The sequence below is a fragment of the Chrysoperla carnea genome, chromosome 3, assembly GCF_905475395.1.
Source record: "Chrysoperla carnea chromosome 3, inChrCarn1.1, whole genome shotgun sequence".
NCBI lineage: Eukaryota > Metazoa > Arthropoda > Insecta > Neuroptera > Chrysopidae > Chrysoperla > Chrysoperla carnea.
The window spans coordinates 89711492-89738201 of NC_058339.1; the positions used below are offsets into that span (position 1 = coordinate 89711492).

A 26710-nucleotide genomic window follows, 5' to 3' on the forward strand; every position below is an offset into this window, starting at 1 on the left:
AAATTTTTAATTTAATCAACTCGTACAAGCTTAGTGGGATTGAGTTGAGTTAGCTCCAATTTTTTGTCAGAATTTTTTACTTGTCGTAATTCAATACCTATTGAACTACTGAAAAAGCAGTTTACTTTTTTTTTAATTAATACGAAATTTTATCACCAGCTGGCGGGATTTTTCTGATTAGAATATTTTCATTGGCCTTTAAAAATAGTAAATACAATATTGCTATCCATTTGTCTAAATTAGAACTACTGAAAAGGGACCCACTTCCTGTTTTAGTTAGTACGAATTATTTTCGCCAGTTGGCGGTTTGCCACTAAATATGGTGCAATTTCAAGCTTTCATTGCACTGAAAAATAGTAAAATTTCTGCTTCGCTACCTCACGTGAAAATGTTGAGCAAAATTGGAACTTAATTGCTTTAATCAACTCGTACGAGGTTAGTGGAAATGAGCACGTGTTGGCCTGTTTTAGTAGCTATTATAATGCTACCAAAATTACATGTCTACGAGGTTTATAAACTTTTGAAATTCTATTGCCGGTACAAATCCAATAGGTCATTTTCCTTGGAGAAGAAATTCGCTACAAAATAATTTTACTGTTTTATAAAGATTGTGAATAGTCGTGTGTAGAAATTTTATTAACCATTTTATAAGCATGCAAATTATTTTCAAGTAATTGCAACTAATTAATAAAACTTTGGCTAATTTATTTACGAACTAAAACAAATATAATTCGAAACTATACAGCATCAAATTATAATTACAAATATTCAGAAAATATTTGACGAGTGATTAAGCTTAGAAAAACAAATTTTAAATTATGGAGCTTAAACGACTTTTACTCATAATTCTTAACATTGAGCTGACTAAAAAAGTAGTTGGTAAGTTTACAAAACCAATTCCATTATTCTGATAATGGTGCTACGTCACGATTTTAAGACGGCTGGATAGTTTAATTTTTTTTTTCTTACTGAAATTAATGTTGCTTTTAAAATCAATATTAAGACAATTTGTTTGAAATCATTTTTCATAAGCTTTTAGCATAAATTATAATTACCAAGCAGTTTTGTCGTTGCTAACACCGCGTTAAATATTATTCCAATTATGAAAGAAACGTATTAAAATCATTTTAGTGGAGCTGTAATTTTAATATAATATATTTTTGTAATTAAAAAATTTAATTTTAATTTGCATGGCTGAAAATAGGTTGCTTTACTAATACGCATCCCGCGTTAATTATGGAAACCGTTCTTAGGCGCAAGACGTACTTCGCCTTCAACTAAGTTCAATAAAGAAAAAAGGTAAACTCAATAAGCAATGAAATTCAGTCGTATTAAAAAGACTATCGAAAATACTTTCAATCACAACTACCGTTAGACTAATAAATTCGACTATCATATGTCTAGCGAAATTCCATTAATGTTTTTCTCTTATGGCCAAAAAAGGCCATATTAATGCAGCTTGTAATTAATTGGACCTTAATTGAAAACAGTGTTTTCGTTTTTGTTTTAGGTTTTATACGGCCATTATCAAATTTCACCTCCAAAGTTCCACGACAGGAATATGAATACTACGGAAATGTGGTGCAGCATCCATATGCGGTAAAAACATAACAAATGTTTGGTTGGAAGTTTTACAAACTGTTATCAAGATCATAAATACTGTTCTGCTTAAAAAAATACTCAACTGCTTAAAAACTGTCCCTATGTAAAAAAGTTTAGAGCAAGAGAACTTCCCTTTCCAGTAGATTTGGAAAATTTTTAATTGCATGCTTAAATTTAAGTATCCACTGTGAATGCTATTCAGATAAGAAGATAATTGAATAAAAATGCAAAAAATATTTTATCGAACATTTAAAATTAAGAAATTTTTTAGTTTTTCGAAGACCTCAAAAATTGGAATTTCAAAGTATTTGGCGACGCACGCGTTTTTTTTTCAGTGCTGGACAAACTGCTATTTGAATTTTTTTATTAAAATTTCTTCTCATTTGAATATCAACTCCAATGAAAATTCACCAATTTTAAGCTTGTTCCGCAGGTTTTTCCCAGGAATTAAAGGGTGAAATTTTTTCGGTTGCCATTTAAAAGAATTCCTCGTGTATGTTAATTTTCGAAAAGAATTACGATCTTGATAACAGCCTCAATAATATCCAGCGGTTCTGAAACTACTATCAAATACCACGCCTGACCCTAGACCTGGAAGTCTGATAAAAGTGTTACATTATCGTAATTTTAAATGTGCCGCCCAAATATGACTCAGGGAGTTAAAGTCTAATAAAACGCAGTATACGAAACTATTACATAGAAAATTCTTAAATTTGGAAAGAGAAATCGCTACACGAAATTTTAAAACATGTAACTCATGATATTGAAACAATTTGTTTAAAATATTTTATTAGTTATTAATTAGTTTTCCTTAAAATCAGGTTCAAATTTATTCGACGGAAAAAGTCCGTAAACCTACATATTTCGAAGTTGATGGTTGGAATTTTGAATGCAGTGGAGCCTTGCTTTCGGAGATACTGGTATTAACAACTGCAAAATGTGTACAAGATAAAAAATTTTATATAGTTTGTGCTGGAGATACGGCCACTTATTCTTTTATGAATCCCGCAGTCCCAACACTTGTTGTTAACAAAGCTGTCCATCCTTTGTATGAAAAAGGCAACCCTGATTACAATATTGCAATGGTTAAAGTATGTAAACTTTTGATATGTAAACTTTTATGTTTAAAAATTATTTATAGCCAAATAGGTGACAGATTTTTTTACGCCTCCTCATTCCGTGAATTTTTAAAAGGTCTTGCGTCTTGTTTTAGCTCAAAAGCTAAATAAAAACTTTTGAAAAGCATGGCTTATTACTGACAGATTAATTTTTATTATCCGTTAAATGACATCAGTTTAAAAATTAATTTTCAGGTAATCCCGTCACTCATAACTTCTATAACAATCCATTCGATCGAAATATGTTATACCCAAAATTGGGAATATTTATCAGAGTGGAAAAAAGCGAATGCAACAGTAGTGGGATGGGAAAAGGTAAGTTTAACTAAACCGGGAATTCAACGCCATCAAATATGTTTCGGCTCCCTGTAAGTTCTGGAATGATTGGCAATTACTATTTCTGAACATATTGCCTGTATTTGTAAAATAATGAGATTTTGTATTTATAATTATAGGCAATATTATTACATAAATGATGTGTATATCATTTTGTGTGAAAACTCAAATTAATAATAAAACAAAGCAATATTGAATAGCTCCGTGAAAATAACACCCCCACATGGGAATGGGATTCGTTTGTCCATCATTTAAACAATTTTTTCCAACCCAAAATTTGTCCACCCTCTATAATTATAAATTATGACATAGTTAAAAATTATAACAACAGCACCCTCCAGATGCAAATTTTCTTCCAAAGGAAGATGCCATTCACGAACATTTACGTTTGTTTTTCTTTCAGATTTAAATTTTCTTTAAATTCAGAATTTTGGGTGGGCAAACGAATTTATTCAGCATTTTATGAACATTCACATAAGGGAGTACTATTTTCACAGAGCTATATTGAAATTAAAAGTTCCGCGAGCGGTGCTAAATGGTTCTGCACGCATCGAATAGCGCCAAATATTGCAAGTACCTTTTTGTTTTTGTTAAGAATGAGGATCGTAAAGAAATTTCCATCGATTATACGAAAACTATGGCGAAAAAAGAATGTGGCTTGAAGATGAAGAGTTTGAGAATATTCGCTGATCCCGTACCGCCGCTATGTACCAGTAGTTGTTTAGAAACACCCTATAATTGTAAAAATCAAGAAGGTGCACTTGCTATCGTGAACGGATATTTATATGGTATTGGATCCCAGTTAGAGGATGAGGATTGTGAAACCACCTTTTATACAACGTTTACATCTTATGGTATAGCGCATTGGATAGAAAAGCATATGCAAATATTGTCCAATTCTGACAATTGGATAACAGGATTTGAGAATAAATAAAACACTAAATTTGTATTTGATATAACACATATAGCCTTTCAATTTTTGATAGAAGCCCACTTTTTCCTCGCTAATCAATGGTTTTATATATAATATAATAATATATAATATAATAATATATAATATAATAATATATAATATAATAATATATAATATAATAATATATAATATAATAATATATAATATAATTATAAGGGATTTGAAGGGAATGGTCAAAGTAAAAGTTGCTTGTTTCAAAGTGACAAACTGGATTGAATCCTTGAATTTGATATTGTTCTTCGGGATGAAGTAAATGTTAACTTTCCCCCTATCCAAATACGCTTTTCAAAATATTAATCTTGTGGCTTTCGGAAAAAAAAATTGTAAGTAGAAATTTAGCATCCTAACGAATCAATTCGGTTTTGAAAATAACAAAATTTGAAACAAACATGTTTTTATTACAAAGAATTATTTTGTAATTTTTTCAAATTTCTATATCTATTAACAGTTAGTCTTTTGCATAGCCCTGAAAACTCAAGGTCAATTTCATGATGCCGTCAAGTTTCTTTTCTTGAAATAAATAACTTTTATTTTTTATGCATTTTTATAGGAAATAATTTTTCATTTCTCAATTTAAGTTTTTAAAACATGTACAAAACAGCTTAGAATCTATTCGCCAATGCTAAAACGCTAAAAAATTTGATTGTGAATAATCGAGCGTGAAAATCTTGTTAACCATTTTATTTGTATGGAAATTATTTTCAGTTCAATTAACAAATTTAGTTAATTTATAATAAAACAAAAATGCAAATAATATGGATCCATATTTCTATAAAAATGAATATTTAAAAAAAGTTTTGAACTACTGTACTTTGAAAATAAACAATTTTAAGCTATGGACTTCAAACAATTTTTATTTCTAATTCTAAACATTGTGTCTGTTTCAAAAGTAAATGGTAAGTTTCTTAAATTATTAATTACCCTGGTGAAAAAAATATTTGAAGAAAGAATAAGAAATTCTGAAAAAGTCTTAGGAACTTTGAATTTCTCTACGTTTTCGGACTAGTCTAATTCAGAGTTATTCAGAGTTCTTAATACTTTTTTAAAGTTTAGAAGACTTTTTCAGAGTTTCCTAAGACTTATTAAGACTTATTCTTTTTTCAAATAGTTTTTCCACCAGGGTATTTATTAATTTAGCTGTGTGTTTAAAACATCACATTTCATATATTGTGTTCTCCGAAATATACCAAGATACAAACGTCTTCGTATCTCAATATTTCTAAGCGTTACAAACAATTGAGACTAAACTGAAAATACTTTGATATATTTTACACATTCATTGTATAATAATAAAAGTTGGGTAAAAATTTTAATCAAAAAGAGTTGATTATTATACGAAATTTCCCGTTGAACAACTTTGCTCCCTCCATAATTTTTCTAGAAATGAATGAATGGTTTTTGAGAAATTCGATATTTTCGAATGTTTCATGTTTCGAATGAAGAAAAACGTAGTCAATGCTTCAATTATATTCCAAGAGCTAGAAGTTTCTCAAAACCAATTGAATTTTTAGAAGAATCACAACAAAGTAAAAATTTTCGTTTCATTCATTATTCACTTAAAACTGTTCTTCCTTTTTGATTAAAGGGACTATGTTTTTATTCCCAATATTAAATTCCACCGCCAGAAGAGCTCAAATGCCAGGAGTAATGGTCAAAGTCGACGATATTGACAAGACAAGAGCGGAAATAGAAGATCATCCGTATGCGGTAAAAAAATAGCTTACTTATCACCTAAAATTGCATAAGTATTTGTACCTATCTACAAGGCCTATGCTTATGCGTAGTATCTGACAATTATTATAGAACGATTGGAAAGACGCCATCTGCAATCGTTTACAATCTGAAAGTGGGGTTTTTGATTCTCTAAATTTTAAACCAAAACTTTAAAACCAACAATTCTTGTTATAATCATTTTTCACGGAATATCAATATTTATCGAGATAATTGACTTCTTCTATGATTCAAGATAGCAGCCATCTCTTTAGGAATTCGAGGACGGCGAGGGGCGGGGGTACCATTAACGCAAAACCTTGTTGTACGATTTTACTATTCTAATTTGCTGATCTTACATATGTTTAATTGTATAGGGAAGTTCTTGTAACCAATCCGAAAATCCAAATCGAAGCATTCGAACCATATCTTTACGTTTCATGTCCTGGATAATGTGTTAACACCACTTTTAGATTGAAGTCTATGTGTATACCATGTGTGTGTGTGTGTGTTCGGGTACATTTTTACGTTCACAATTTGTCGTGAAAGAAAGATGATAGCGATTTCTGATATATATTCCAAGCTCTAAGAAATTCGGGCGTTGAAAGGGGGAGAAGAAAATGATAATTTTCTGTTCAGATTATGAAACTGGAAACAGAGAGCGAGTATTTGTAAGTTACATATCTCGGTTGAAATATAATTAATAATAAAGTGTTTTAGGCAGTTATAGAAAGTTATTTTCATCATCTATAGCAAGTTGAATATGTGTGGATCATAACAGCTTGTTTTTCTGATCGAATTTGTCTAGATTAAGTTTAACGAATGATTATTTTTAATTATTAATAAAAAATATTAAATGTCAGGTTCAAATTCACCAGTATAAGAATGAAATAAATCCAGATAATGGTTGTGTGCTGGGATATCAATTCATTTGCACCGGAGCTTTGTTAGCCCCTCAGATAATAATCACTGCTGCAAAGTGCGTATATGTGGATAATTATTATGGTGTCAATGCTGGAGTTGTATGTACTAACGAATTTACAAATTGGCGTACTGTTGTTAATAAGCGCATCCATCCCTTATTCGCTCTTGGAAATTTTGACTTCAACGTCGCATTGATTAAGGTAGACAAACTTTTAACAAAATGCATAAAATTACAAAAAAAAAAAATCAAATCTATATTTTCAAAGTAAAACATGATTCATATTGATCGAAGTAGACTAGAATTATTGTTTGAAGCAATTCTAATAATTGATGAAAGCTGGATTGGAATCACAATTCCGGTTCATTATTCGAGCTAAATACCACTTACCAGTTACTGCTGATACAAATGCTTCTGCATGTGTTTTTATTTTAAAATCAATTTTCAGGTGGAAAGACCTTTCGATTTATCAACAAAAATTACACCAATCTATTTAAGTACTTATGATTGGGAATATAAGAGAGAGTTTGAAGACGTGAGTGGCACAATAGTGGGATGGGCGCAGGTATGTTGACATGTTTTATAAAAAAAAAGTAATACCATCGAGCCGGTATTTAAGCCTATTTTGAATTTCGATAGTAGGAATACAACAGTAAACACGCTTTAAGCGTAATACGGCTTCCTTTGTAGGTCATACAATTTAGTCAATCAAAGAGTAACTGTTTTATAGAAATTGCCACCGTTTAGCAGACAAAAACACTTGAAATAACATGGCGAATCCGACTTCTTCATCAGGGATGCTACTGATTTTGTTTTCATTCTTTTCTTTTGAAGTTTTGCAATTTTTTGTTTCGGAATTTGATAAAACTTAGTTGATAGGGTAATTTTGACTGAAAAATCCGATTTATTTGGTGATCTGGCGATTTGTTTGTTAAGACAAGACCTTTTCAAGATCCACAAGATGCCACTGAGCTACAACAAGATACATACAGACTTATAAAAAAAGAAGAATGCGATTCTCAACTGAGTTGGATGGAATCCAATGAGAAACCTGCACCCGAATTATGTGCCAGTTTTTGTTTGGAAAAACCAGCGTATGGTCCCAAGCCTAGAGTTTGTATCAGTCAAATTGGTGCGCTGTTTGTCAAGAATCGTCGTTTATTTGGTATTGCCTCGTATCTGCAGTTTAATTGTAAATGGTCGTATGTCAATAGTAAAATAGCCTATATTTATGCAAAACTCACACATTATGGCATACGGCATTGGATAAATGCAACTATGGTACAATTATCAACAACGAAGCCAAACATTCTGGTGAAGCGGCTCAAATTATTGCGTAATCACAAACTACAAGTTTGCCGCAGATAGACGGCACGGGAGCTTATATTCCCTATATTTTCACTATAAATTTGTATAACTCTGATCATTTTTAGGCTGTATGTAATATATTTGTGAAAAAAATTGTCTATATTTTAAAACTTTTTGAATTAAAAAACTCCTTTGGGTACACAAAAAATATCATGGCGCAGAAGCTGCGTAAGTTAAGCAAATTCCCCCAGAGATTAAAAATCAAAAACAAAAACAACAACAACAACAACAGCAACAAAAACAACACATTTTTCTTAAAATCGAATATTGCTTTTTTAGTTTTCCAGGAATTTTTATTCCGAAAACTAAGCGTCTAGAGATAAAATAAAAGTACTTTTTTGCTTAAAACTGATCAAAACATATAAACATATTTATTATTTTGAAAAAAATCAACATTTTTTTCGTTTTAAAAAAAAAACTAATATATTTTTAGAAATTATAGGAAAGGAACTTTTTGGCCACTCTGTACATAATTGGGTGTAAAATATATTTCAGTCATTGCATCATGCGAATAATTTTTGGGTAATTTAAGTTAATTAATAACCTTATCTAATTTACTTATGTGCATTAGCAAAACGAATGAGATTTTTGATTTAAATAAATAACATTACACTTTGCTTTTGTGGACTGATTTTGAACTAATAATAATAATAACCATCTATAACTATGTGCTTCAGACGTATTTCATTACTATTTCTTAATATTGGATGGATTTCATTAGGTAAGCTTAGAAATATTTATATTTTTTTTTTGTAGCTAAAACGATTTACGTTGCGTATAAGACTACAATCAAAATTTAAGATTAAAAAAACCAGAGATAACTTCTTTTTTTGTGGCCGTTGTACGTATATATACGAAGAATAAATTATCAAATTTTTTAATTTTTCTTTATATTCTTACTCCTACATAATCAACCTATTGAAATAATTTTGACAGTCAAAACAGTTTTCCTTTTTCATAAAAAGTATTTTATTGTAAATAAGAAATTACCGAATTTTTTTTATCCTACTTAGAAAAATTCTCGCGTTTGGGAATATTAATATGTTTAATGAAAATGGTTAAAAAAAAACACTCTAAAAAATATTTATCACATACTTATACATATTTAATTACTTATACACACAAATTCATATAAATGTGTAATGTGTAAATCCATATATAACAAGTGAAAACAAACAATTGACTGAGTTAATTGTTGAAATACCATGTATAGGCAGTGTTGATTTCTTTATCACATAACACATACAAACATGTGACACATACATAACTGATAATCAAGGTATAGTACATATTATAAAATTTCCGCCTAATTGGCGCCCTTACGGGTAAACAGTGATGTTTACGAAAAAATGTTTGAAACAAAAGTTGTTTAATTTTTGATAAGGAACATTTTTTACGTTTAAACTTTTGTTTCTATCTCTAACGGTTTACAAGATGGGTCCTACGGACCCAAGACCCAATTGACCTATGATGCTCATTTACGAACTTGACCTCACTTTTTACGTCCTGAGTACGCTGTAAAAATTTCAGCTCGATATCTTTTTCCGTTTTTGAGTTATCGTGTCCACAGACGGACGGACGGACGGACAACCGGAAATGGATTAATTAGGTGATTCTATGAACACCTGAATTAAATTTTTCTCGTAGCATCAATATTTTTAAGCGTTACAAACTTGGGACGAAACTTAATATACTATGTATATTTCATATATATATGGTATAAAAGATTTTTGATAACTTCGTTTAATTCACTCACAGATGGCGAGACTAAACTTCGCGATATACCTAATTAATATACATTTATTATTTTTTGTATATTTTAATAGGTTACATTTCAGGTCTAAGTGCTTATATAGACGAATTCATAAATCCGGAAACGAATTTCATATCGAAAACAGAACGATATGTATGGAAGAAACCAACACTCAATTCGCCGAATGATATGTTAATGTATGGTGGTATTAACACGAAAATTGAAGAATATCCATTTGTGGTATAAAAAATTTTAGGTGTCTAATAGAAAAAAATAAGTGAAAATTATTCCCTCGGGATAAAAAGATTCCTGGTTATCTCCGATGAAGTATATGTGTGTCTTTTATGTATGGTTAGGTTAAAGTAGCTGTCTTGGGATAGTACAGACCATGAAGGCTATAAAGAAGGAGAACGATCGCTACGTGTTAAAGCATTAGCGCGTCTGTCCCTGAAAATTTGTAGAATTTATAGTTCATTTTTCAGCCACCAGCCGCGCTGTCATCAAGAAGTAGTATCTGCGAAGTTAGCGGTCGCAGCGCCTCACTTATTTTATCCATATTTCGGGGACAATATTTTCTATGGCGATCGTTCTCCTTCTTATAACTTTCATGGTACAGACTCAGACCATAGGATCCGTTGTGATACCGAAAAGAGAATTGGACCATCATCAGCCACTATTTCATTTACCCTTTTAGATGTTTAAGAACAGCAAGAACAGCAGAAACTATTAAAAAGCAAAAATATTCCGTGTTTCCTTGCAAAATTGGGTCCACACTTCAACTCTCTGATCACTAGATGGTAGGTTCTTAAATTCATTTAGTAATAAAAACGGAAGACTTCACATGATTCAAAAAATGGAAAACGAGTTTCCAATGTATATGCCATCTTCAAAAAGTTTCCTCTTATCCTAGGCAAATTTTTTCAGCCTTCTTTGCCATTCTCTTAAGCTCTAAATTTGTTGCAAGAATCAGAGTGTACTTTTAAAAATGTTCTTTATTCTTTCCAATGTACAAAAACTAGGTTCAAATATTCCAACGCATACGCAAGGTATTCCATGGAGAGAAAATATGGATATGGGATTTTATATGCACTGGAACCATTCTCTCAGAGTCGGTAATAATAACTGCAGCACGATGTATCAATGATGCGCAACAATATGGCATAATAGCCGGTGAAACATTTTGTGATAATTCAAGCCAATCACGTACATTAGACTGGAGTAAGAACGAAAATTTTAGAGAGATTGACAAAAAGTCTACACGAATACATCCTTTATTCGGAAAAGATTCGGACATAGAATATAATGTTTCTTTGTTGAAGGTACAGTTTTACAAATATTTACTTTTAATACGACAAAGTAAAGCTCGAACAAATTAATTTAATATTTACTTTAGTGCTATTAGTCTTCGAGTTTCCTTGTCTATATACGGAATGCAAAATCGAAAAACGCTAAAATACGTATCGGCTTATTCTTAAAGGGAATAACTGCATAAGTCTAAATTTTATAATAAATGTGGGTAAATATGATTGAAGGCAAAGGAATCGAAATATTCCCAAAAAACTTATTTTCGCGGCCTTAGACCTTGAATATCTAAGAACGCGTACACGTGACCATATGTAAGTTTTGAGCTATAGCACCACTAACTAATTGGGGATATTAGTTATAAAAGTCTTTTCCGAAAGAAAAAACACCCCATTTTTTGTTTAAATATGTTTTTCTAATCAATTTTCAGTTAAAAGTAAGATTAATATATACAGACAAAATACAAAACATAAAAATCTGTCATAGAGATTTGGAATACTGGGCTAAAATAAATAAGGAGGAATTCGTGGGAGAAGTAGTGGGATGGAATTGGGTAAGTTAATTTTTCAAAAGTTCTACACAAACATGATGATTCATTAAATGTTCAGCAGTGGATTCAATTTTCATGGCTGTGTTTGTTTAAACACAAATTATGATACTACCCTCTCAGGAAATGACATTTATAAAATTATCACCAAGCTGAAAAATTTATAGAATATGCAGAATTCGATGTGTAATCTGCTTCACGATATTGGTAGAAAATTTCAAAGCTCAGAAAACTATTTTTTTAAATAACTTGTTAAAAATAGGCTTTTCGGCTGTTGAAGGGATTTCGTACAAAACTGTTTCTTACAAATTTTTTGTACAGCATCAACATTTATACTCTAAATCACGATTCAAAAATTTTTAATTGTTAAAATTATTCCAAAGAAACTGAAAAGTCCATTTAAAAAAAATTAATATTTAATTTTCTTGGATTAATTACCAACCGTACAAATATCACCAGGCTGTATGTGGCCGAACGAAAAATTAAGTTGTATAGACCTTTTCATCGTTTTGCTTTTGTTTCGGACATTTGTCAAAAAACTATTCAACCTAAGAAAGTTAAGTATATGTTATCTTTTTCAAGCAGCGCTTTTTGACAAGGATAGAAGATATAAGATATTTCTTTACTTGATTGAAAACAGTCCGAAACAAAAAAGAATCATTTTGTAAATGAAAAGCCCTATTCATAAGTGTGCACTTTGTCAACGACATCTGGTGGTTTAAAGTCATACTACCTTTAATGTGCAGTTTTAAATATCACGGATAAATTGAATTATAGCTTTTTCTATGTTATAACTTACAGTGTAGAACTTATAAAAGTAATGTGGGTGGCCTCTGTTATAGATAGATATCTGAAACACGGAAGTTAAGCCCCATTATTATTATAACTTGTAGTTTAAAAGTCAGTCGTTCGACACCTTCTTCGAAAATCTTTTAATTTTTATAGACAACAAAGATCTTGTTATTCAGTTTTGGACAATTGTGAGTCCTGAGAATAATTGTGAAATTCTACGATTGGTTCTAGTTTTATAATATTAGTATTAAATGATTTTTTTAGAGAAAGGACCAATATTGTTGTCCGATTTCCGAACAGCTAATGAAAATCCAGCAAAAAATTACACCGCTTGAGCAATGTAGAAAAATGTTTTACGAAGATTCAAGTGGAAAAGATTATTTACCAACTTGTACAACATTTTGCGGTACTGAGTTTAAGTCTCAAGAATATTTGTGTAAATCTGATTCTGGAGCCCCGTTTGTATTCAATAATACGTTATTTGGCATAACGACTTTTTTCCCACATGAATGTGACAAAGACTTGAATCCGTTACGAACACGTTATGTGTTGTATGCACGACTGTCAAATGTTAATTTACTTACCTGGTTGAAAGAAGAATTGAACAAACTTGACCAGGAATGACAAAAAGTTTATTTATATCAATACTTTGATTTGTATTTCAATAAAATTGTGTTTTAATAAAACTATTTCTGATGGATAAATTATTGTTTTCATGGATTTAGGATATTTCTTTTTAAATATGACAACAAATTATTTTTGAAAAACCTTCATTCCAGAGCATTTTATTTTCTTTTCGTACAAAATTTTATTTCCCCATTGACTAGGATTATTTGTTTACAGGTGCCTCGACGATTACACACAAAGTAATAAGAGTATCTTTCTCCTCTTCCTTCCCCAGTGAGAAGAGTGTAAAAGTAAAAGTTGTTTATTTTTTTATAAGAAACATGTTTTACTTTTAAACTTTTGTTCTATATCTAAAAGCTTACAAGATTGATCCTACAGACCCAAAACCAATTGATTTATGTTGATCATTTTCGAACTCGACCTCGCTTTTCAAAATGTAAGCTGGATATCTGTTTTCGTTTTAGAATTATCGTGTTCACAGACGGGCAAACAGATAGACAACTGGAAATGGACTAATTAGGTTATTTTATGAACAAAATATTGTTCGTAGTGTCAATGTTTTTAGGCGTTGCAAACTTGGGAATAAACTTAGTATACCTTGATATATTACATATATACATGGTATAAAAACTTTTGAAATTGTACCTGTGTTTCAATCAATCATTGAGCAATTTGATTTGCTAATTAATTGAATTATTGAAGCTAATTAATAACTTTGGCTAATTTATTTATGGATTAAATTAGCATAAATCCAAATGAATTCAATCAATTATCTAAATACATTAAGAAATTTAAAAAAAAAATTGTTTGTATTTGTAAATTGTCTTTGAACTTAACGAAGTAACAATTTAAACTAATGGATTTTAATAAATTTTTTTGCTTAATTTTTAATATTGTGTTTATACCACATCTGATTGGTAAGTTTTGAAAATAATATTTCAAACAAAAAAATCGCGAATCTTCTTTGGAAGAACTCTACTAGAAAAATCTTTTGGGGTATCAAATTGGTAGATTTTGACCAGATTGAAAAATAATCATAAAAATTGTTTGTCCGATGAAAAAAGTATATTTTTTACACGGGTTGGACTTTTAAAAATGGTTTTTATTTAAAGGTGCAAATATTTATGGACAAGTAATGGAACCAATATCGAATTCCATAGACCGAAAATGGGACGTAAATATGGAACATAAATACTTCAAGGGAAATAAACCAAACAAATACTCTGCCTACAACGGTGGAAGTAGCCGACCACTAATAGCGGGCGAGGGTGCTATAGATGCTAAAACGATAGATTATCCTTATGTGGTAAAATATATATCCTATTTACTAATGTTTTTTTAGAGGGTGATTTGTTAAAAAGTTTCCACTCTTTCGAAAACAGAAGAAATGAAAATATAATATTTATTTTAAACATTTTTTTGGAGCTAATTTTTTGGCAAAAATAATACCCCCTCGTATAAAAAAAATAGACAATTTATTTTCATTACTCGTTTAAAATGAGCCGATACCCTATATGATACGATAAATATAATAGGAGATAATCCTGTTGTCGAATTGGTCATATTATTATTCATAAAAATGTAAAACTAGACTTAATACCATCACAAAATATGAAAATGAAACTAAAATTGATTAAAAAACGAAGATTGCATTCGAAGCCCATCTTCTTTTAGCAAAACAAAGTTTTATATGAAATCTTTATAGCGATACTCACGTATGACGTCACTATTGTGGGTCTCTTTCTGTTTGTTTAATTAGGAATTTTAAATGTTCATACCTTGCGTACTAGCACAGAATTTTTAAAACCAACTCATCTGAAGTGATAAAAAAAATTATGTCCGATCCCCTATTGAAGAAACTTTTAAAAAATTCACTTTGTATATAACACAAAATCAAATGAAATACTCGAAAAATTGGGACAATTGTCAGTAGAAATCCATTAAAGTTTAAAATTCCATTGGTTAATTTTTTCATTTTATAACTCAACCCCCCCCCCCCTCAACTGACATGGAAGGGCGTTATAAGTTTAACGCGTTTGTGTATCTGCGCTTTTAACTGATGATCAATAAAAGGTTTTGAATATCAGGTTCAAGTGTTCCAACGCTCGATGGCTAGTAACCGCCGACAAGTATGGAGGTTTAGATGTACTGGAGCGATACTCGATCGTAAGGTGATAATTGTTTCTGGATTTTGTATTGGAAACTCACCATATAAAATAAGCTTAGAAAGAGGAAGTAATTTTGCGATTCTTGCTGGGGAAGATTACCATGATCGCCCAAGGAGTGACCTGGATTCCAGATATAAAAGAGTAGAAAGTTTTACTATGCATCCTTTAAGCAAAATATTGAATGGAACTACTGGAATGGAATATGATATTGCTTTATTGAAGGTATAAAAAACTCCCACCTCGAATCCCCATTGGATACTTCTTTTCATTAAATGTGTTCATTAAATGCCGTTCTACAAACTGGGGAAAAAATGGGCTCTGGTTTCAGCTTGACTGTTTTTGTACATTCTAGTAGCGAAATTCAGACTATATTATCAAGAATACATTGTTTTTTAGCCTGTCTCAAATGGGACAGTCAAAATATGTCTTAAACTAATGGCCATTGTATGAAATCAAGTGGCAGTAAACTTTACAAAAGGCATTTCCTGAACATAAACTTCATTTCTAGAGAAATTTTCTTGTTTAAATTGGAGAGACTTTTTTGACACTGTCTAAGTCTACATACCAAGTTTCGACCCTGTAGCTCAATTTGGAGAAGATGTAGAGATGAGCAAAGCTTTAAAATCGTCGAAAAAAGTTGTTTTTCTATGGCAAATCCTCCCCAAATTTCTGAAACCAAGATTTTTCATGGTTTTTTAACCGCCGAACCAAAAACGGGGATGTTATAGATGTCTGTCTGTGGCATCGTGGCGCCTAAACAGATGAACAGATTTGGAGTTTTTTTTTTCGTTTAAGAGGTAATTTAATAGGGAGTGCTCTTAGCTATGTTTCAAGTACGTGGCTAGGGTTCCGTACCCAGAACAGCTAAAAAATAGATGATGATCTTCAAAATCGGTTTCGTTTGAAGAAAGCTCTAAGGAAAAATGTAATTTAATGGAGAGTATGTTTCAAGTGCGAGACTAGGGTTCCGTACTCGAAAAATTTCTCGAGGGTTATTAAAATTTTGAAAATTCTCACTTGTTAAATCAACTTTCAGCTAAGTGAAGAACTAAATTTTGAAGAATCGGAAGGAAAAATTGGAAAAATTACAATTTGTAGAAGAGATGGAGAGTATTGGGCAAATGTATGGAATGAAGGGGTTCCTGGATTGGTGGTTGGATGGGGTTGGGTAAGTTTGAAATGTCTTTAGAAGGTGACGTCTTATATTACAATCAAATTACTTAATTTCAAGAAAACTGGAAGGCGTTGCTGTGAAGTTGCTGACACACTAAAAGTAATGCATCAAGAAATAATAACAAATTATCAATGCCAAAAAAGACTTGATGAAAGAATAAAATTACATACGCCACCAAAAGTACCCCATTGTTTGATATTTTGTTCGGACGATTATAATGACGATAATAAGGCATATCTGTGTAAAACGGACACTGGCGTATTGTATATAATTAATGGCACATTATATGGAATTGCAGCATGGTTTCAAGAAGAGTGTCCAGATTGGAATCTCAAGAATCCGAAGACAGATATGAGTCGATATGAGCAACCGACCCGTATTGTAATGTACAATAAACTTTCAAGTTTCGGCTTATATGATTGGATCATTGACACGACAAAAAAACTTATGGATGGTGTACCAGTAGAGAATATTCAATTTGACATTCCTCGTATTGAATATGAATAATTTACTTAAAATATGTACAGAGTGGGTCATAAGCAGAATTACAATTCTATTGCTATTAAGTCAATTGATAATTTACCATTTTGGTTATGACATTGGTGGCTTAAAATCAAATTAATTTTAATGTGCAATTTAAATGTATGAATATCAGGAATAAATTGAATTATAGCCTTTCTTACATTATAACTTGAAATATATTATTATTTATCAATTTTTAATCACATTTCCGTAGAACAATAAAGATATTTTTACAAAAATACAAACAATAATACATGAATATTTACCAATGTTTTATTATAACATAATACACTCGTTTTTATACCATGTATATATGAAATAGACATAGTATATTAAGTTTAGTCCCAAGTTTGTAACGCTTAAAAATAATGATGCAAGGAAAAAAAATTTGTCATAGGTGTTCATAAAATCAGCGTACCTGAAGAGGCTTTTTATTGACTAGGGAATTTTTCCAATTAAACTACAATTACCTAAAAAATGATAACCTGGTACAAGGGACAAAATAATTGCAAAATTTATTTGTGTGTACCTATAATCTGTATCAATGGTACAATGTGGTATTTGATCCAAAATACAAGACGGTAAATCAAACTTTATCTTCTCGAAAATTAATGCTGTGTTTAAAAGTGAAATATGGAATAAAAAAATTAGAATTTTGGAGGATGAAGACAGGAGAGACATTGTGATAAACGCTGAGTAAGTTAGGATTAGTAGTTAAAGTCACGTTGACACGAGATTAATTTAGGTGGGGTGTGATTGGTAGGTTTCTGGTAAAACTCAGAACTTCGATAATAATCGAGTACATACTTCGATCGTCTTAATGAACAAACAAATTTGTTTCATCAGAAAGATACTGGTCTGCTCTTTCCTTTATGTAAAACAAATTTTTTAGTGATATTCGTAGAAAATTTAAAAAGAAGCCACACCAATTTGAAGTGAGGGTAAAGCTTTGAGTTTGTTGCTATGTTGAAATTAATCATTTTTTGCTTAAATATTTAAACAATTTTACATAGCAATTATTTGAAAATAATTTAAGTTAATTAATAGCTTTGACTAATTTATGGGCTTAATTAGCATAAAAACAACTGTACACAATTTTTTAGGCTTGAAATAACATTAATATCAAAAATTATTTGCATTTGCAAACTGCTTTTTTAACTTGAAATATGAATTTTAAACGATTTTTATTTTTTATTTTCGATATTGTTTTCATTTCAAGACTGGGCAGTAAGTTTTCTAAATAATTCAATATTTTTTATTCAAAAAAACAGTAAAATTCAGTCCTAAGGTAGATTAAAAACATCGTTGTTGAGAAGCTTTAAAAATTAATTATTTAAGCTAATTTTGAATATAATTTTTTGTTGTTGAAAAAACGTGTTCAACGGACCACTATTACTCACTTTACCAATGTAACCCGTTTAAAAACTCTCTTTAAACTTCTTGAACACGCTGTAAACATTTCACTTCGATATCTCTTTTCGTTTTTGAGTTATCGTGATGACGTTTATTTGTAAAATCAATATTTCTAGCCGTTATACGAACTGGGAATTAAATTTAATATAGGTATTCTAATATACTTCATATGTGCGCGGAATTTTTTTCGGGGGTTTAAAAACATTTGTTTTTAAACCCCCGAATAAATAGAGGGATGTTTTAATATTAACGTGCCTTTATATGTATCTATGGCATCGTAGATCCTAAGCGGAAGAATCGATTTTGATTTTTTTTAATGCTTGTTTGATCGAGAGTGTTTTTAGCTGTGTTAAGTGTGATTCCGTACCTACCAGTGTCAGGTTCAAGATTCCGTACCCGACAACATTTGAAAACAGGCGATGATCTTCAAACAGCGAAGTCGTTTTTCTTGAAACATAGCTTGGGACACCCTCTCGATCAAACTACCTTTAAAAAACTAGGTTCATCCATTTAGGACAGTCGCCACAAACGGATCGATCAGAATTGTTTTTATCTCGATTCATTATAATTTTTAATTTAATAAAATTATTTATTTAGTGTTTTTTACTTTAAGGTGCAAATTTTTATAGTAATGTCTCCATTCCAAAACTAAATTTTATATCCCGATCAAACTATCAGTACGAAAAAAATTACGGACGATATAACGATCCACTAATGATGGGTGGTCAACATGTCCATATCGAAAATTATCCATATGTGGTAGGTCTTGTTACTTTTTATATTTGCTTATGGTTTATATCTAGAGATGTATGTGTATTGAAAATTCAAAATTATTAAAATTCTCTCACAAAGTTTTCAAAAAGATTCATTTTTTATAGAAATTTTAATTTTTTTTAGATTTTTATATTGGGAAAAATAAACCTAGACATATATAATTTTCTGAAGAATTTTACAGGGAAAAATTCTTAAAAGAAAATTTCCTTACTTTTTTCAATCCAATTTTCGATTATCTAGACAGGACAGCGTAAAAATGCGTTATAATGAAAATTATCTTATACTACGTAAAAGACGTAGTGATTCCGAGAAAATAATGATTTTCTTACTATGGTAGCAAATTAATATTTCCTTGAAATTTTTTAATCCATTAGCACTCCGTAAACCGTTTGGAAATCTTTAGTCTTGTGATGAGAGATTTGATCACTTGTTCTGAATTTGAATGAGTTATTAATTTTAGAACAAAAATCAAAATGATGATAATTATATTCATTAATTATCTATACTGTAAATATTTATTGAATTAATTCTTTGCATATTAAAAATTACGATTTTATGTAAAAAATAAATATGCTTCACCTATAAGTTACGCACCAGTAAGAATACTTTCAATAAAAATTGAAATATAGATAAATAATAAAAGAGATAATTTAAATTATTTAATAATTAATAATAACCAACTGATTATCTATGAGATATGTATCAACTTTCAGGTTCAGATGTTTAAACGCAGTTTTGGTTATGATTGGCAACTAACGTGGGATTTTAAATGCACTGGAGTTATACTCGAACGTAAGGTAATAATTGTTTCCGGATTATGCCTGCAGTCCAACGATAGGGATCAATTCGCGAAGGATATCGTGGAATATGCTATTCTTCCTGGAGAGACTGTTTGCGAAAAAAGTCGAAAAATTTTGGATTCGAGTTATGTAGGCGTAGAAACCATTTATTGGCATCCTTTAGCCATTAGAAGTCCACAAAGTGGAGAAGACATGGAATATCATATCGCTTTATTGAAGGTAATATATTTAAATGAATATAAGGGCGGCTAATTTAAGGACACAAAGTATCCTAAAACTACTGAACTATGAAAACTGGTCATGGTGTGTTTGTGTGAATTTACAGATACCATGAGTAATTACGCTTATTTTGAGAAAACACAAAATAACAAACTGATATAGAACAAAAAATACGTAGCTACAATTTAAAAAAAAAAACTTGACCCATCTTTGATAAAAAAAAAAGAATTTTTATTCCCCATAAAAATGAACGGATAGATTCGTCTTTTTTGATTTTCCATTACAAATACAAGGATGAGTTACTAAAGCCTATCCGTTCGGGTAGAACAGCTTTACTTTGGGTTATGTTTCCAATTGGTTTGTTTTTATCATTTAACACATTTTAAAAATTAATTTTCAGCTGAAAGAAGATTTAGATTTTGAGGGATCAAATGGAAAAATAGGTAAAATAAAAATTTGCGTTAGGGATGTGGCATATTTGGCTGAAATTTGGGAGTATGTTACAGGAGAGGTTGTAGGATGGGGCTGGGTAAGTTTTATTGTTTCACATAACCAGATAGTACTAGATGACCCATGTGAAATTTCCGCACGTTAAATAGTCACCACCAAGTATGCTCGTAGTTAAAATGTGATGTTAGCTTTTCGCTATCATTCATCTATGTGCTCCCATATTCTTGAAACGTAGTAAACTAGATTAAATTTGACCACAAATTTGAAAAATATGATTTGAATTTAGTACAATTACATACTTTATTTACCAAAATTGTATATAATTTCGATGCAATAGAGCAAAAAAAAAAAAATTTTTTTGGATTTTGATGGCGTCATTAAGTTCAAAAAATTGATGTTTTTTGATAACACAGACAAATTTGATCAGTGATGTTAGTTTTTCGATAATATTTATCTATGAGCATATAACCGGAACCAGAATCCGACAATCTTGAAACCTATAAAGGCTTGCTTAAATTTGACCACGAATTCAAGTCAAGGTCAAGGATATGACCCAAATTTAGTACAATTACATACTTTTTTTTATCAAAATTGGACATAATTTGGATGTGATAGACCAAAATTTAATTTTTTTTTGATTTTGATGACGTCATCAAGTTAAAAAAATCGATTTTTTAGATAACACAGGCAAATTTGATCAGATCTTAATGTAATTTTTTTTCGAACCCACTAACTTCATGTGATACTTTTTGTCTGTGATGTTAGTTTCTCACCACTATTCATCTACCAGGTCCTTCAATCTTGAAACCTTTCAAGACTTGCTTAAATTTGAAAATTATTACCCAAATTTAATAGAATTATATATTTTGATATAATTTGGATGTGATAAAGCCAAATTAAATTTTTGGATTTTGATGACGTCATTAAGTTCAAAAAATCAACAGTATGTGGTTGACCAGGACTAACCAAGAAAGAGAAAAACGAATACATTACTTTTTATAGAAGTAACTAACTGAAAAATTTAATTCCACCAGCTATGAGAAAGACGTATGCCTTATCTACCCGAATATTTTTTTCTTTTCAAGACAACTGAAAAAACATGCTGTGGCATTTCAGACCAATTATTAGCAACACACCAAGATGTTATAACAAATTATGAATGTCGTCGAAGATTAGACCAACGATTAACTGGCTCTTCTCTCAGACAGCAGATTATACCCCATTGTACAGTTTTTTGTACGGATGATACCAAAATCACAATGGATGATAGAGCATACCTGTGTAAAACGGACACAGGCGTCCCATTTATTGTGAATAACACATTATACGGTATTGCAACATGGTTTATGGCAGAATGCTCAGTATTTCCAGACCAAAAAAAGACTCGAATCGTTATGTACAATCGACTGTCATGTTATGGACTATATAGTTGGATAACGGAAACAACCATGAAAATTACAAATAAATTATTATAAATTATTTAGAAATTTTCGTCGTGAAGAAATTGGATCTTTTGTCCTCTGAGTAGCTCGATCCTTTGAATTTTTTTCAAGAAATGTAATCATAATTATTTCAAACAATAAAATTGTAATTTGTTTTCGTGACGTGCGTTCATCACTGGAAAAATGAAAACCAATTATGTAGATAATTAAATTACTGGAAAAATTGTATTTATAAAGTTTTTCAAGAAATGTAATGATCTATATATTTTGAAAAAATTAACCAATGGCTGGTTTTTCCGATGCACGTTCATCATTAGAAAACAATTACTGCGAAAAGTAATTTTTTTTATTATTTTCTTTTAATCCTGATACCGGAAGAATATAGTGTCCTTGAAAAAAACACCTAGAAATACTTTTATGGTTTACTTATAACTATCCAAACAAATTTGTTCCTATGCTTCTTATCCTTACTACCTTTTTTTAGAACACACAAAAAAGAGACATTTTTGGTTGCACTAGAAAGCTTAAAATGGATTTTGGAAGATAATTGGATGCTAAATGAAAAGTATTTTGTCTGCAGGCAGCAAATAATCGAAAATTGTATATTATACAGGGTAGGTCATTTTAATCTGTAATAGCTAATAGTTCGTTTTATAGCTAACCAATCAAAAAATAACTAAAACAAAAGTTGCCGAATTTGATGGGGGGCATCATGTCCTGCCATCAGATTGGACCAAGTTCTTCGGGTTGCTTCAATAGCCAGTTTTGATTCTAAACGGTAAGAGATAGAATACCACTTTTTATTAGAAAGTTGACCCACATAAAAAAACTAACATTTTTCAGCTAAACCATTTTTTCGAAAATCGTCAGCTTTCGGAGGTAATATGACTTAAAATTATGTTATAATGCAATTAATCGAAATAATCATAGAAAAATATATAAACAAGTAGTACGATAAAGATTCGAATTGCTTTTCTGTTTCAATATTATACAATTATGTATGCCATTTATTTGAAGATAATTTAAAGTAATTAATAACCTTGACTAATTTATTTATGTTCTAAATTAGAATTGATCCAAACGAATAAAATTTTGTTGATATAATGCGTTACCTATTAAAACAATTACTTGTGTTTGTATTTTTTTTTTTTTAGAAATAACTTTTCAAAATGATGGATTTCAATCCATTTCTATTTTTAATGCTTTATATTGTGTTGGTTACAAAGACGGTTGGCAAGTACTCAAAATAATTCAATCATTCATTACAAATTTGGGACTAAAATTAGCATACCTTGATCTATATTTCGTATAGACAGGGTATAAAATAGGAGAGATTATATCTTTAATGCAACTGATGAATATTTTTTAAGTCTTAAGTAATCATTAGGTTGTCAATCCTAGTAGCTCAGTTGGTTAACGCGTTGGTTCGTACGCGGTATGCCTAGGGTATAGCGGGTTCCCTTCGTTACAATAAATAATTAATTTAATTAATATTTGTGATGGGCTGATGAAGTGCATCGTATATCCATGAAGGAGGTATGCTCAGTCTCTCGAAATAAATGAGAGGGTAGCCAATATAACCTAACCTAACCATAATTAGATACAAGCGCTAGTCTTATCATTACGGAGCCCGATGTGAAAGTCATTCATCTTCCAAAGTTATTTATTGCCCAATACGTACTTATGACTCAAGAAATTTTACAGCGATTGATGTATACTTAAATAAAGCGCCAATACATCATCGGCGAATACGTGAAAATGCCTCTTAGCATCTAAGTACCTACATCACATATACCACACAGAAAAAATTAAGGCTGAAAATTGCTATTAATTATATGAACTGTTTTATTTAAGGGAATAATTATTATGGTCAAGTGTTGGATCCAATAATGAATTCCATATCCCGATCAGATCGTGGATTTCGTTCCAAGTGGTCTTATGATGACATACAGCAATCGAATCCTTACAAACAATGGATACAAAATAACGATCCACTAATAATGGATGGAGCGCCTGCAAACCTTAGAAATTTTCCATATGCGGTAAAAATATATCTAATTTGATTGTACTTTTAGCTAGGGATGTTCGAAAATTTGCTATTTTTGAATAATTTCCATTGAATAGAATAATGCCACTATATTGACAATAATTTAAGTTTTTTCGTATAATTCGAATTTTTTCGATTAAATTATTATAGTTCCGTAATTTCAAATACTAGGTTCAGGTGTTCGATGAAAATAGTGCTATCGATCACAAAAAATACTGGCGTTTTAAATGTACCGGAGCAATACTTGAGACAAAAGCGATCTTAGTTGCTGGATTTTGTATGGACCTTGTAGATCTTAATCGAAGATATGCAATAGTTGCTGGAGAAGAAATATTCCAGAAAAATATAATAAAACCGCTGCGAAAATTTATAATAGTCGAAAAAACGATTTTTCATCCTTTAAGAAGGGAAAACAAACATGGATATGATGTTGCCATATTGAAGGTATAATACAGTTTTATTGCCGCTGTTTTTAGGATCAAAGATTAAAAAAGTATATATAATTTTTCCATGTGTTACAAAATAAATTTTAAAACCTTTGCAACATTGCCACTTGCTGCTTTGAGTATATCTATCGTTAAATTGCTCTGTTCAAAATAATTTCGAATATGATCAGCAAATTAGGGATGGAATGAATGGATTTACAACTAGTAAAACATGTTTTAAGCTTATATATCGTGATATATTCACCTGAAGAGAAAAGTTATTTGTATTTTGTTTATTGCATACTTACGAAATATATCACGATGTTCCATCTTTATATTACAGCTCCCCAAAAAATAATTTGTCGTGTTCTTCTCTTAAGAAAAATAATTTATATGGAACCCTTATATACGTGTACTACACACACTTGCAGGTCAATGTTTTATACATTACGCCACACTTTTGAATACAGTTCTGAAACTTGCATATATTTTCTTGGAACTGAATTTTTTCGATGGAATCGGATATTTTGAGTTTGTGATGTTCCAAAATAGTCCTCAAGCAAACTTAAGTATTCGAAATTAATTGTATGCTTTGGCCGAAAAAATCATTTTCCGGAAAATTTTCACTTTTTTTTTTGAAAAGTTAAGAGCTTTTGCGTAAGGCATGAAACATATATTTCAATGATTCGGTAGGAACAGTAAAAGCTAGATCTCATGGCGTTTAACATGTATTTAATTTTAATTTTTAGCTATCAGAGGAATTAACGTTTAATGATGTTACAAACAAAACTATAATTTGCCCTAGAGATGTGGAATATTGGGCACAAATGTGGGGAAAAGTTCCAGGGCAAGTTGTGGGATGGGGATGGGTAAGTAAAATTGTTTTGTTTGTAAGTAAAATAGAGTTTCAACCCGACTTGTGCCATCTTACTTTGTGGTACTTTGTTTGTTATCTCAAAGTTCGATGGTCAATTAATAGGCTATCATCAAGATTGATCAGCTAGGGACGTAACTATTTTATTTCTATTCGTTCGTATTCGCTTAGTTTACACGGTTCCAGAATTCTTAACATATATTCACCATAAACATAAGATTTTTATATTTTAGAAAAATGGCTCAAAATGCTGTGAGGTTAGAGACGAACTACAAGTGATGTATCATGACGTTATCTCAAATCACGAATGTCAAATTCGACTAAATGATAGATTACCAAAAGAAGGTCGAGTTAAAATACCGCATTGTACGGTGTTTTGTACTGATGATTCATCTGAGGGATATAATAGGGCATATCTGTGTAAATCTGATACTGGCGTATTGTTTGTTGTTAATGAGACGTTATATGGTATTGCTACATGGTTTAAACCGGAATGTCTGCAGAACGGTGAGACGACTCGGATTGTTATGTACGCACGGCTGTCGATATTTGGAATTTATACTTGGATTCATGAAACTGTAAAAAATATTACAAATAATTTAATATAGTCTCTTATTTTAATTAAAGAGAATTGAAAAAAATACACTCGAACCAGGACTCGAACCCGGACTTCTTGGATTCATGTCAAGCGCCCTACCAATTAGGCTATTCGAGTTCTAGACACGAATGCAATTTTTTTCAACTCAATGAATTTTTTTTACTTTGTTATCCACTTTATTTATTATTATTACTTATTATTGTTGTTCACATTTATTCTCTTATTTTAATGTTACATATACATATATTTCATTTACCCACTTGAGTATAAGATATCGCACGTCGCGCGGATACATTATACCCTTACTTAATTCACTCTGTTGTTTATCGACAGACATCGTTTTCTATGGGATAATACCCATGAAAACAGTCATTGTGCCATGCGAAAAATTGGTGGTTTAAGGAATAATTATGATTGAAGGTATAAAATGGGTTTTAGTAGAAGTTGAGTAATTAGTTGCTTAAGAAATCGTAGTAATTTACAATGTTATACTAATGTATGTCAAATACATGGGGCACAAAGGTGAAGCACATGGATAGCATATTGCAAGCGTAAAAAGTTTCACCAAGTAAGGAGATGGAAAGAAATACTTTGGGGAGATCCAATGGATGCAAGGGAGTAGAGGTCGACTGTTATGGAAGTCCATGGGAGAGACCTCTGTTCAACATGTGAGGCATTAACGAGCTAATTATTTACTAATATATGAATGAATTGTCTAATGGTCCAAAATACAGCAGAATATCGATAACTCAAA

At 30.7% G+C, this 26710-nt stretch overlaps 5 protein-coding genes across 5 annotated transcripts; all 5 read left to right on the forward strand.

Annotated features, from left to right (window-relative positions):
* Positions 1-759: 759 nt before the first annotated feature.
* LOC123296644 lies at positions 760-4044 on the forward strand. Its single transcript, XM_044878204.1, has 5 exons — positions 760-879; positions 1511-1599; positions 2424-2693; positions 2916-3035; positions 3652-4044. The coding sequence occupies exons 1-5, from the start codon at positions 819-821 to the stop codon at positions 3988-3990; spliced, it is 879 nt and encodes a 292-aa protein (XP_044734139.1). The 5' UTR covers positions 760-818; the 3' UTR covers positions 3991-4044.
* Positions 4045-8689: 4645 nt separating this feature from the next.
* On the forward strand, positions 8690-13047 carry LOC123296339 (hypodermin-A-like). Its single transcript, XM_044877801.1, has 5 exons — positions 8690-8750; positions 9868-10022; positions 10802-11101; positions 11515-11637; positions 12688-13047. The coding sequence occupies exons 1-5, from the start codon at positions 8696-8698 to the stop codon at positions 13045-13047; spliced, it is 993 nt and encodes a 330-aa protein (XP_044733736.1). The 5' UTR covers positions 8690-8695.
* A 799-nt stretch (positions 13048-13846) lies between these two features.
* LOC123296340 lies at positions 13847-16899 on the forward strand. Its single transcript, XM_044877802.1, has 5 exons — positions 13847-13967; positions 14163-14356; positions 15138-15440; positions 16255-16386; positions 16450-16899. Exons 1-5 carry the CDS (start codon positions 13907-13909, stop codon positions 16897-16899), a joined length of 1140 nt encoding a protein of 379 aa, XP_044733737.1. The 5' UTR covers positions 13847-13906.
* A 3092-nt stretch (positions 16900-19991) lies between these two features.
* On the forward strand, positions 19992-22045 carry LOC123296341 (hypodermin-A-like). Its single transcript, XM_044877803.1, has 3 exons — positions 19992-20120; positions 20521-20649; positions 21656-22045. The coding sequence occupies exons 1-3, from the start codon at positions 20094-20096 to the stop codon at positions 22043-22045; spliced, it is 546 nt and encodes a 181-aa protein (XP_044733738.1). The 5' UTR covers positions 19992-20093.
* A 1832-nt stretch (positions 22046-23877) lies between these two features.
* LOC123296342 (trypsin-6-like) lies at positions 23878-26374 on the forward strand. Its single transcript, XM_044877804.1, has 5 exons — positions 23878-24054; positions 24231-24503; positions 25234-25353; positions 25592-25899; positions 26290-26374. The coding sequence occupies exons 1-5, from the start codon at positions 23902-23904 to the stop codon at positions 26372-26374; spliced, it is 939 nt and encodes a 312-aa protein (XP_044733739.1). The 5' UTR covers positions 23878-23901.
* Positions 26375-26710: the final 336 nt, after the last annotated feature.

What these genes read in the sequence shown, in the direction of transcription:
- LOC123296644 (XM_044878204.1), top strand. Translation starts at nt 819, where the DNA reads ATGGAGCTTAAACGACTTTTACTCATAATTCTTAACATTGAGCTGACT. An exon ending in ACAATATTGCAATGGTTAAA is followed by an intron (nt 2,694 to 2,915) that starts GTATGTAAACTT and finishes ATTAATTTTCAG; the next exon opens with GTAATCCCGTCACTCATAAC. An exon ending in CAGTAGTGGGATGGGAAAAG is followed by an intron (nt 3,036 to 3,651) that starts GTAAGTTTAACT and finishes GTTTTTGTTAAG; the next exon opens with AATGAGGATCGTAAAGAAAT.
- LOC123296339 (XM_044877801.1), top strand. Translation starts at nt 8,696, where the DNA reads ATGTGCTTCAGACGTATTTCATTACTATTTCTTAATATTGGATGGATT. An exon ending in TTGAAGAATATCCATTTGTG is followed by an intron (nt 10,023 to 10,801) that starts GTATAAAAAATT and finishes TACAAAAACTAG; the next exon opens with GTTCAAATATTCCAACGCAT. An exon ending in ATAATGTTTCTTTGTTGAAG is followed by an intron (nt 11,102 to 11,514) that starts GTACAGTTTTAC and finishes ATCAATTTTCAG; the next exon opens with TTAAAAGTAAGATTAATATA.
- LOC123296340 (XM_044877802.1), top strand. Translation starts at nt 13,907, where the DNA reads ATGGATTTTAATAAATTTTTTTGCTTAATTTTTAATATTGTGTTTATA. An exon ending in GTTTATACCACATCTGATTG is followed by an intron (nt 13,968 to 14,162) that starts GTAAGTTTTGAA and finishes TTTTATTTAAAG; the next exon opens with GTGCAAATATTTATGGACAA. An exon ending in CGATAGATTATCCTTATGTG is followed by an intron (nt 14,357 to 15,137) that starts GTAAAATATATA and finishes TTTGAATATCAG; the next exon opens with GTTCAAGTGTTCCAACGCTC.
- LOC123296341 (XM_044877803.1), top strand. Translation starts at nt 20,094, where the DNA reads ATGGAATATCATATCGCTTTATTGAAG. An exon ending in ATCATATCGCTTTATTGAAG is followed by an intron (nt 20,121 to 20,520) that starts GTAATATATTTA and finishes ATTAATTTTCAG; the next exon opens with CTGAAAGAAGATTTAGATTT. An exon ending in AGGTTGTAGGATGGGGCTGG is followed by an intron (nt 20,650 to 21,655) that starts GTAAGTTTTATT and finishes TTTCTTTTCAAG; the next exon opens with ACAACTGAAAAAACATGCTG.
- LOC123296342 (XM_044877804.1), top strand. Translation starts at nt 23,902, where the DNA reads ATGAATTCCATATCCCGATCAGATCGTGGATTTCGTTCCAAGTGGTCT. An exon ending in AAGTTGTGGGATGGGGATGG is followed by an intron (nt 25,354 to 25,591) that starts GTAAGTAAAATT and finishes TTTATATTTTAG; the next exon opens with AAAAATGGCTCAAAATGCTG. An exon ending in ATTGTTATGTACGCACGGCT is followed by an intron (nt 25,900 to 26,289) that starts GTCGATATTTGG and finishes GTTTATCGACAG; the next exon opens with ACATCGTTTTCTATGGGATA.